Source organism: Pteropus medius, unplaced genomic scaffold, assembly GCF_902729225.1.
Source record: "Pteropus medius unplaced genomic scaffold, Ma_sr-lr_union100, whole genome shotgun sequence".
Lineage (NCBI taxonomy): Eukaryota > Metazoa > Chordata > Mammalia > Chiroptera > Pteropodidae > Pteropus > Pteropus medius.
The window spans coordinates 3,253,928-3,264,450 of NW_024350924.1; the positions used below are offsets into that span (position 1 = coordinate 3,253,928).

The window sequence follows — 10,523 nt, forward strand, 5'->3', positions numbered from 1 at the left end:
TACTCAAAATCTTTATCTTCGCATAGCACCTTTTATTTGTAGATACTTGTCATTTTTAAATAAATACTAATATTCTGGAGTTTTTTTATACTGTCAAATATTAAATTGCTAAGGAGCAACAGGAACTGCATTCAAATTCAACGAAATGAGGTCTTTCGTGCCTGTTGTGCTCCATTCTGTTGTTAATTATAAAGGTTGAAGAAAAGATAATGTTCTGTATTTTCAAATGGCAGATTATTTTCTGGCCAAACGCACCTGTTTCTATAGTGATCTGGGTGTTAAGAGTACAGGCTCTGAGTCAGACTCTCAAGTCCAAATGGTGACTGCTAACCCGGTGGTCATAGTTATACAAATGTAAAATGGGGCAAATAAGAACACCTACTGTGTAGGGTTACTAATGAGAGTTAAATGAGTTCCTGGCATATAGTAAGTTCTTAATAATATTAGCTATTATGTTAATATTACGGGGTAGGAATATACTTTGTTTTAAATATCCATGGACACTTCTGTGGAACTATATGTATTTCAGGAAGCTTCTGAAAAAGAAGAGTAATGTGGAGCAAAGACCTTTTTAAAAAAAATTAGAAATGGAAAAATGAACATTTGATGAATTTAAAGAATCCAGAAAAGATCCAAGCTTTCCTCCAACCAAATTTATTGAACATAAGAAAATTCTATATACAAAGAGACCTGGACCTGCTGCTTCCAAACGTGATCCTTTGTTAATATTTTGATAAGTCAGTCCATAGTGTTAAAAAGCAGTTTGTTCTAACACCAATAGAGAAGTACACAATGCACATTAAATGAATGGCCTAACTACTTAAACTTGAACAGTCTGTACGATAATTAACACAGGTGGGACTAAGTCCCTATGACAGGTTGCTGGAAAACTGATGTGAGATGTCAAGAAGCCATTTTGTGCACGGCCACTGTGATGCCATCATGTTTCTGAATCATTATGTTCCTGAAAGGCAAAGCAGAAGATAATCCATAAAACATTGTACAAGTGGGAGTCAGTGTAAGATTACAGATGCTGTTTGGTTTAGGACTCTATATATCATCTTTCTATGTATAAAAGCGCCATATGAATACAACAAAACATTTGAAAAATACAGAAAAGTACAAGATATAAAAATGAAATGAATCCTATAATCCTGCCTCTCAGAGACAACCACAATTAATATTTTCCTGTTTTTTAAAATCTGCATATATACTATTTACATATATATTTTTTTTACAAAACTATGATTATACTGTATATAGTTTTGTATTCTGCTTTTGTCACTATTAGAATATTCTGAGGACTCTCCCTTGGAATATCTTTAGTGTTTCTCTTACTACAGAAGTAGCTTCTGTTTTGAACGGTTTCCCTCTTATACTTTTTCTTGACAGACTGATAGTTCATAATTCTTCCTTTTCATTTACATGGAAGTAGTCTGAGCACATTAGCTTCCCAGATCAATCTATCTGCTCCCGTGGTCCTATCAGCACTTTGAACAAAGAATCACTGATGAACACAGGGCAGGCCCCAGGCACGTTTCCCAGGAACTTTTCCAAGTAAAAAGGAAAGGACGGGATCTGCTGACATCTACTCACCCATTATCTGATTCTAGACACACCACAGGAATATCAGTGGGGTCTGAGGTTAGCTTAGCTGCTTGCTGGGCTAGAACAGATATCACTCCAGCGTGCTCATCTGAGAGAGTCCCACGGCCTAGAAGACAGAGATGACATCATGTTGCCCAACTGTCCAAAAATGAGTACAGAGCTGTAGGAGTATTTCTCATTGAATTATTCACAAAAAGGTTTAGTTCATGGTCTCTTAGGTTAGTTACTGACATGAAATGGTTTTGCTCTGGTGGTACTTAGCTAGTTACATCAGTGAGAAAGCCAGACAACAGTTCTTAAATCAGTAAAGCCATAACAGACACTCAACTTTGAAAGTCATTCCCATTACCATCTCTAAACACGTTCTCAAGCATATAAGGAAGCTGTAATTCAAGTCAATCTGAAAGTCATAAATTCATTTTATAGGAACTGTGATGAAACCAACAAGAAATTCAGAGGTGAGATTGACAAAAAGCAGTCAATAAGGGCAAGAGACTTGTTGAAACTAATTCCTCATGGGAAATCTGATTTCCTTTTATTGAGCTCAACCTCAAAAGGTATAAAAATCTTTATTCAGGAGTTCAGCTGTAAGATCACCTTGACAGCATATGTGGAGATTCTGGGAGCAATTATTTCCACTAGAATAAGCTGGCTATTTTCAAATTCAACAGAATTGACTTTTTATTAATGCTTGTTTTAGCCCGAAGATAGTAACTAAATCTTAGGTGTCAGGTACAAAAAGTAATTACTAAGTTTACTTTACAATATATTCCACATATAAAGGCAACATAAGCCTACCTGCCTGAAACTAAGTCAGGTAACAGACATGCACTATGACAGAACTGATAGATTTACTATTACTATATAAAACATAAACTGGACAGACAGTGCAATCTTTCAGGCCTTGAAGGAACTTATTTAGTTTTAGATTTCCTCACTTGAATATCATCAGCCTTTCCATTACTAAGCCTGGCAAGCGCCCTGGCACCCTCCCCCACCCCATATGCCTTTTTTTCTCCCAACTGATTTGTGTATAAAACCTAACTGAGTTACATGTATTACCTCTTTCAGTCACTCTCCCTGCAAAAATTCACAGCTTTTATAAGTCCTGCAGTAAAGAAGAATAAAGACTAAAGGATCCTAGGCTTACTAGTTCTGACATTAATCAGCTGAATGCTTTAGTTATTTAGATTTCTGGATTTATTTCCTCATCTGTAATTGTTGCCATTTATTGAGCATTATGCCTGGGTTCTGTGCTGTGTTTTACACACATTATATAATCTTATAGTATTGTGATTAAGAGGCTTTGGAGCCAGACTCAAATCCCAGCTCAACCACTTAATTTACCTACCTTATGAGGATTAAATGACCCAGTATATGTAAAGAACTTAGAATGATGCCTGATACATAGTAAAAATTCAATAAATGCAATTCAATAATAATTATTAAACAGCCCAGTAAATAAACTGAGCGGGGGCGGGGGGGGGTAGTTTTTTTGGGGTCCAAGTTCACAATACCAGCAAACAGAACAGCAGGAGGTTGAACCCAGGTGTGTTCAACTTTTAAGCCTTGTTTTTACTGCCTACTCACTGTTAAGTGTAGTTAGATGAAAAAAAGCACCACCCATCTTGCAGGATTATTGGGAAAATCAGAGACTGGTATACAAAGCCGAGCAGTCCGAGCATACGGCACACATTTAATAACCGTTAACTGCTGTCATTATCCGAAGTCCTTTCTAGACCCAATTTAAAATGAGTCAAATACTATTTTAGTAGAAACAACTGTACAGTGCTAGAACTACAAAAAACATTTCTACCTTCATAAATTTCAATTTTCTAACCTTGTTACTTGGAGATAATCTCTACTCTCACAAAAGTACCCAAAAAGTGGCAGGGTAACAGGAATAAAAACTAGAGAATAACAGCACACTGGGCTCCTAGTCAACATCAAATGCTGTGCAACCCCACCCACCAAAGGACGGATGGGAGATACTTACAGCCCAGGTTGAGTCCTTGTGAATCTGTGCACAAGACTCCAACGATGGATGGATTCTTCATTCTACTTCCAGAAACAGATGATGTAAGAAAATAAATTTAAATATTTATAACACAGATAGGCTTTCTACGTACCGGACATTGTTTTAAGTGCTTTAAATCAGTGTTTCTCAACCATTTTTCATTATCATCGCCCTACCCCAAGAAAAATTAAATTGCAATTAACTAATTGAAATAGTTAAATTCGTTTCTCTCTGCTGAGGGAAAAGATTGTGTGCCAGGGAACTTTAGAGGGCCACAAACATTGCAATAACTAGGATTTGTTGCCTCGTTAAAGTGCATGCTTTAGCGTACTAACTCATTTGAAAAACTGCTGAAAAACTCTTAAGTAACACGGCTGCCTCCTGGAGAGGAAGTTCCGGGAAGCTGAGGGGCACTGGTGCGAGGGAGCTGTTTCCCTGTAAGCCGTTTGAATTTTACGTAGATAGTCCTCGTTCAAAAAACAGGAAAGATGCCTTTCCTAGCCGGAATCACCAAGTAACTGGTTACACACGGAAGGAGATGGGCATGTGTGTTTATGTTTACACTGCAGGGCTTGTCTGCACAGGTGGTACATCTTTACCCCAAATTCACTTCCTGAACCTCCCAAAGAACAACCCTGCCCGGACAATTTCAACATGACGAGCGATTCTGACCACCGGCTCGGGCCGCGGAGACTCGCTCCAAAGGAGTCCTGGAGAGATTTTAATTCCAGGCCACCGGTCCCCTCTGCGTCTCCGGGACAGGGCTCACCGCCTGACTCAGCCGCCTGGGGGTCGCGCGGCGTCCCCAACCCGCCCGCCCGGCACTCACAACTTGCGCCCTCTGTTTCGCTCAAATCCCCGCTCTGCGAGCTCAGGACAGTCAGAAGAGGCCGCATGACTCACGTGTCCTCCAAGTGCTGCTCCAAGGTAGCCTCCATCCCGCCAGCTGTCCACTCGGGCCCAAGACCCCACAGCGAGTCTCTTCCTCCTCCGCCACCGGCCTCTTGCGCTCCCGGATCACATGACACAACGGGACGCAGGCCCGGACGGCGCCTCCAAAGGGCCAAACTTCGAGGCTCAACCTCCGCGTTGTGTACGCTGAGGAAGCGCGCGCTCGCTCCCTCCCACCGCGCAAGCCGGACCGAGGTGCTGCTACTCAAGCGGTGACAGGTGAGGGGACCCGCGCCGGGCTCCACCTGGAAACAGGCGGCGCAGGTTGTCCCCCTCAGGAGAGAAGTCTGCAGCTAGTGGGTCCTCAGAGCCTCGGTTCCTGGCCGGTCACGTTGTTTCAGAGATGTAAGCTTTGAGTTCCAGTTCGAACGCTCTGAAACGTCAGCCCGATCTTGTATTAGTTTTTCCATAACCCGGCGGTGGGGCAGGGACAGAGAAGCGACAGAGGGCTCCGGTGAAGGGGTCCACAACCTAGAGGGGAAACGACATGCACACGGGGTTAGAGGACGAGATGGAATGAGGTTGAAAACCTCAGCTCCGCATTGGGAAAGTGTCGGGATTTTAACGAAGACATTGGTTCTTCCTTTGGCCAGAGCTCAGGATAATTTGCGAAAGAAGGTGGCACTTTTAAAGAAGACTGGGTAGGGCAACTTTAAAATAACAAAATTTTTAGTTATAAAAGCCGTTATAAAAATAAGGAACGAAAGTCATCCATATTCTTTGTCTAGAGACTATTAATCCCTTGGAAACTATCCTTTCAGCACCCTGTCTTTGCAAATGTATGCTTTTGATATGGTTTTCTTTTTAAAGCAAAATTGACATACATACTGGACATAGAATTCTGCAGCTGGCCGTTTTTTACAGAATTTAGCCCCAGTGTCTTTCCATATCTAGAAGTATTCATACAGCCTTTGTAATAGTTACAAAAGATTCCATATTATAGCTGCACCTTAGTTGATTTAACCAACCCCTTACTAATGTGCAATGGGGTTGCTTATGGTATTTGCTCATAGTTCTTTCCCTACAGTGAAACTTGCAGCTTCCTTAAAATTCCAGTCTTGAATGTTGTAATTCAGGAGTTTTGGACTCCTGCCCTAGAGAAATTATTACTTATGTTAACTTAGGGGTAACATAGTAGGAACCATTTACATTTTAGAAAAAGCAGTTTAAAACTACCCCTAAAAGACAGCATTAGAAAATGTGGGGAGCCAGCCTGCTTCCCGTCAAAGTCCTGCCGGCGCCGGGTGGGCACTGCAGTACCTCCCCCTTGTGGTCCAAGGCGGTGTAAAGCTTTGCTGGACCAGGACTTCTCAGCTCTGAGATTTCAACCTCCCCAGCAGTGACGTCCAATAGAAATGTTATATGAGCCACATCTGTAATTTTACATGATCTGGTAGCCACACTAAAAAGTAAAACATGTAAAATTCATTTTAATGATATATTTTTACTTATCCAAATAATATGTCCAAAATATCATCATTTCAACATGTAATCGATTTGTAAAATAGGGCTGAGATATTTTACACCGCCCCCACCCCGCAACTAAATGTTCAGAATCTCGTGTGTGTTTTCCACTGATAGCGCTCAACAGCTCATGTGGATAGTGGCTACGATATTGGCTGGTGCAGCTCCAAGGTATCTCTGATGATCTCAAAGCCAGGTCAATGATGAAAGGATTCTCAGAAAAGCTGGTGATCACTTTTTAAGCTGTAAGGAAGGCCTCTGAGTGGAAAATGAGCATAGGAAGAAGACCGCTGGCCCAAACATCCTTGTCACACTGGAGCGGAAAGGCAGGCTACGCTACAACCTCTACCGTTTCTCTACCCCTTTGCTGTTTTGCCCCTGGGCCTGGGCTGGGGTAGCCCGAGGGAGCCGCTTACATGAACTGGGGAAGTTCTGGGGCTGGGCTGATGGCTGGAGGAAATGTCTGACTCGTACTGTTTTCTACTTTCTACAATTTATGGGGTTTTGATGATTCTTTAGTCTCCATTTTGAGTGCTAATAACCATTTCTGGGGTGACAAGAAAAATCTCGTGACACCCATTATTAAAGTACTTGTAATTTTTTACTTTTCAAAGACAGGAAGAGTGTCTTCTCCATTTCTGCATTCCGAAGGTTGCAGAGTACAGTAGGAATCTAATAAATATTTACTGACAAATCTTGATGGGTCTTTTGGGAACGGACTCTGTGTAAGATAAAGAACCTCTGAGTTGAGAACTTTCACCATCTTTATCCTCTTTTTTTATCTCCTCCATAAACAAGCTCATGGAAAATGAAAGCCCCAGGAGGATCCAGCAGAGAACGCCACTGCCCGCTGCCCACATGTCCTGACTTGGAAGTGGGAGATGGGAGGCAGGATGAGGGGGAACCAGGCCTTGTAGGTCATCTCACTGCTGTTGGCCCAAGACCCTAACCCCACCTCCTTGACTTATCAGGAGCAGACTCTTCCTGGGGGTCCATTTAAGAAGTTCTGCTCTGGTAGAGGGTCTAGCTCTTCCCTGCAGGCAGAGGGCTCTGTTACCCCAGGGCCGACCCCAATGGTCACTCCTTCAAGTGCTTAAGGTCAACAGGGCTGCATGGAACAAACCTGAAGCCTGGCTGGGGAAATGAGTCCTCATGTGCCACCAGGGGGCACCAAGGCCATGGAAAACCCTGCTCAGACTGGAGGTTCCCAGATCCGCTGAGTTGGTACCGCTTGATGAGGAAGCACTATGCTAGCCTAGTGGCCTCGGAGTCAGACAGAGGTGGAATTGCATCATGGCTTGGCCATTGCCTAGCTACGTGACCTCTGAGCCTTGGGCTCATCTGTGATACGTCAGTACCGTTAATTGCCTCATCAGGTTGTGGGGAGGAGTATCTGAGATATTTCATATCTCATGAGGGGATGGTGCATTGTGGGAGTAAGTAAATAAGCTTTGTTAAATCTAAATAGAAGATTCAGATCGTTTCCTCAACTTGCTTACAATCTAGGTGAGGACACACATTAAAAAATAACTAATGATTCAGTGAAGGTGAGAGCCAAATGATTGCTACAGCCCCAGGCAGTCTTGTATGCGTGCGCATGAGGTTACAGGCCTGGCTTTACATAGCTGCTCTATAGAGCTGTGTTAAATGACATATCTACATGTTTTATTACACTTTTCTTTGGTATAAAAATTATAAAATGCAGTGAGGAAAAAAATATCTCCTGAAATCCTAGCCCTAACTGTGATGACATGAATCAAGTGAGCTAGGAGGAATAGGATGGGATTTGGATAAAGTAGAGATGGGAAAGTCATGTCACAAGGTTCACAAGAGTCTTGCCAGCTAAAGCAGCTCTCCAGGTGAGCTACCCAAAGGGGAGAGTGGGCGTCTAGTCCTCCCTCCTGATAGTGAACACACCTGTGAGCTGAGTCCTAGATCCGGAGCCTGAGTTCTGCTAATAACAACAATAAGACGATTAGCAGTTCATACACAGGAAGTGATGACTGTGTGCCAGGAGATCCACAGGCTTTATTAGTCCTCACAGCCTTTTTGAAATAGCTGCTGTCACTGTCCTCATTTTACAGTTAAAAAGTCCCGAGGCTCAGAAGATCAGTACTTGCTGAAGATCACCCTGCCGTGAGGGGTGCAGCCTCACCCTGACCGGCTTCTCTTGCTTCATCAGCAACCCAGCACCAGGAATGGGAGAGGGTTATAGAGTCCAGTCCAGATCTCATATCCGACCCTGCCAGCACCTTGATTTTGGACTTCTAAGCCTCCAGGACTGTGAGACAACACATTTCTGTTATTTAAGCCACTCAGTTTGTGGTGCTTTGTTAGGACAGCCTTGGAAAGCCAATGTACTCATATATCCATAAAGTCTGCAAGTCAAAGTCAATGTCAGTGATAGCACCAACATTTGGAAGCTCTTAATTAACAGGAAAACTGCTTGAGAGGGTCACCCTCCCAGAGGCAAAAGGATAGAGCAGATAATCTTTCCAGCTTGCTCCCAGCCTTGATACCAGGCTAAGATATTTTTCTTACATTGGCCAACAGTGGTGGCATGATCCACCTGACTGCGACCTTCTTGAGTCTGTTTTGTAGCCTTGTTTAGTGGCCTACCGAAGGTGCTTACTAAATATGTATAGAGGGGAGAATAGGCTCCTGGCCACTCTGATCCAAGCCTCTCCAAGCAATGAGTTGGGCTGTCAGTGGATGGTGGGTGAAGTTGGGCACTGTCTCCTAAAGTTTATGGCTGAGCCCCAGTTCCGTAAGACACAACCAAATTATATTTTAGATGACTCAGGGTTAGCTAAAGAAGTTCCAGTGTAGGAAGCTATTTTCCTGCTACTTTATTAATTTTGCTGTTGAGTATAAATGAGATGCAGACTTCTATATCCAAGTCTTCATTAGATGCCCAGTTAATGCAGCCATGAAGGATTGGAATGAAGCCCTTATGAATAAAAAAAAGATCAACTCAGTATAAAAAATTGTAGACCAAAGAAAAGAAAATTTAGTATAGCTGATAAAATACCCTTTCCTTAATTAGACTGTCTGCATCACACATCAAGTCAACCTTAATGCCGAGATTTATTGGCCTTGGACTTATGTAAATGAAATAAGTGCTTGAAAATGAATGAAAAAGAATTATCTACATTAGAATGTGTTTGCGATGCAGACCTGTGCAATGGTGCTTACAGCTTTTGCTGTGCATCACTGTCTGTCCCCTTACCCCTTAGTGGGTTTCATTTGTGGGGTGACAATATGTTCCATTGTCAGCAACCTCTGTGGAAAAATCCTTCTCGGACAGTGAAATATCTTTGTGTCTTATTTCACTGTCTATGAACTTAGTAAGGTGTTACTGGTCCTTCAGAGAAGAGAAGGTCGTGATAAAAAGATGACCCGCCTAAGATTTGTCCATCCTGTGTGGAGAGCAGAGCAGAAAGCTTGCGTGTGAACTGCCACCGTCTGTCTTGGAATCCCTGTTTCTCTTAAAGAGCTCGCCTACTATCACGACATTTAATTGCCCTCTTTCAAGAGTTTGGACAAATCCTCAAATGCCTTGATACCTTAGTTTTTTCCCACTATCAACATAAAAATAGTACCTACCTGCTCATGGTGGTGTGAGAATCTCATGGGACAGTGCGTGCAAAGCCCATGGCATAGTACCTGGGGCCATCGCAAACACTGGACAAATGTGAAAGCTGTCGTTGCTGTTGCTAGGACCCCAAGAAATGATAGCCAAGGCAAACTTGAACTAGACTACCCTTCAGGGTTTTTAGGTACAAGCAACAGAAGCTGACTCTGGCTTATAGGGCAGGAAAGGAAGTGTTAAAATGACATTGGGGAGCTTGTGGTTACCCAAACTGTTGGGGGTGGCTGGAGAGCTCAGTCTAAGCTTCCAGTGACAAAGCTCCAAAGCCCCGTGAGGAAAACACCCCTGGCACCCCTGCCACTGGCCTGACCGCACCCACAACCGCTTGCAATACCGACACCACTACTGAGGCAAGAACCTGGTCCTGTGACCCCTGTGCCCCTGCTCTGCTGCTGCCTTTGCCAGCAAAGTGGAATTTTCCCAGAGCCTCTGAATCGAAGTCTCGTGTTGGTAAATGTAAGCAGTGGAGCCTGGATCACGTGCCAAGCTTTAGATGCAAAGGAGGCTGGGAGGAGATGTTCTGTTTTCTGTGTCTGTTTTGAAAGTGCCCAGAGCACAGCAAAGGCATTCACATGGGCAGCACGGGCATTTCAAGGGTCCCCTGCAGAGGGCTCCTTGCTGTGCATGATGGGCACTCAGGGCACCCACAGTCCCTGCCACAGCTTCGGGAGCAACTGGGCATGTCCCACTCCCTGGCAAAGGGAGAGGAGGGCTGTCAGCCCTCTCTTCTGCCTGAGTCCAGTCACTTTGTGCTCCAAGAGATAAAGGCCATAAAATGCATCTCAGAGCCTGCTAGTCTGCCAACTTCATGCTGTGGCCTCACTGGCTCTG

The 10,523-nt window shown here is 43.5% G+C and overlaps 1 protein-coding gene across 1 annotated transcript; it reads right to left on the bottom strand.

Moving 5' to 3' along the window:
* Window positions 1-634: 634 nt before the first annotated feature.
* LAMTOR5 (late endosomal/lysosomal adaptor, MAPK and MTOR activator 5) lies at window positions 635-4,659 on the bottom strand. Its single transcript, XM_039841150.1, has 4 exons — window positions 4,529-4,659; window positions 3,605-3,669; window positions 1,597-1,714; window positions 635-964 (listed from the first exon to the last, which is right to left on the bottom strand). Exons 1-4 carry the CDS (start codon window positions 4,561-4,563, stop codon window positions 904-906), a joined length of 279 nt encoding a protein of 92 aa, XP_039697084.1. The 5' UTR covers window positions 4,564-4,659; the 3' UTR covers window positions 635-903.
* Between the last annotated feature and the right edge of the window lie 5,864 nt (window positions 4,660-10,523).

Excerpts from the sequence above, each read along its gene's own strand:
- LAMTOR5 (XM_039841150.1), bottom strand. The coding sequence starts at position 4,563 with ATGGAGGCTACCTTGGAGCAGCACTTGGAGGACAC. Across the intron at positions 3,670-4,528 it reads GAGCAGCACTTGGAGGACAC|TAGAATGAAGAATCCATCCA; the intron begins GTGAGTCATGCG and ends TGTTTCTGGAAG. Across the intron at positions 965-1,596 it reads TGTCTAGAATCAGATAATGG|GAACATAATGATTCAGAAAC; the intron begins GTGAGTAGATGT and ends TTTGCCTTTCAG.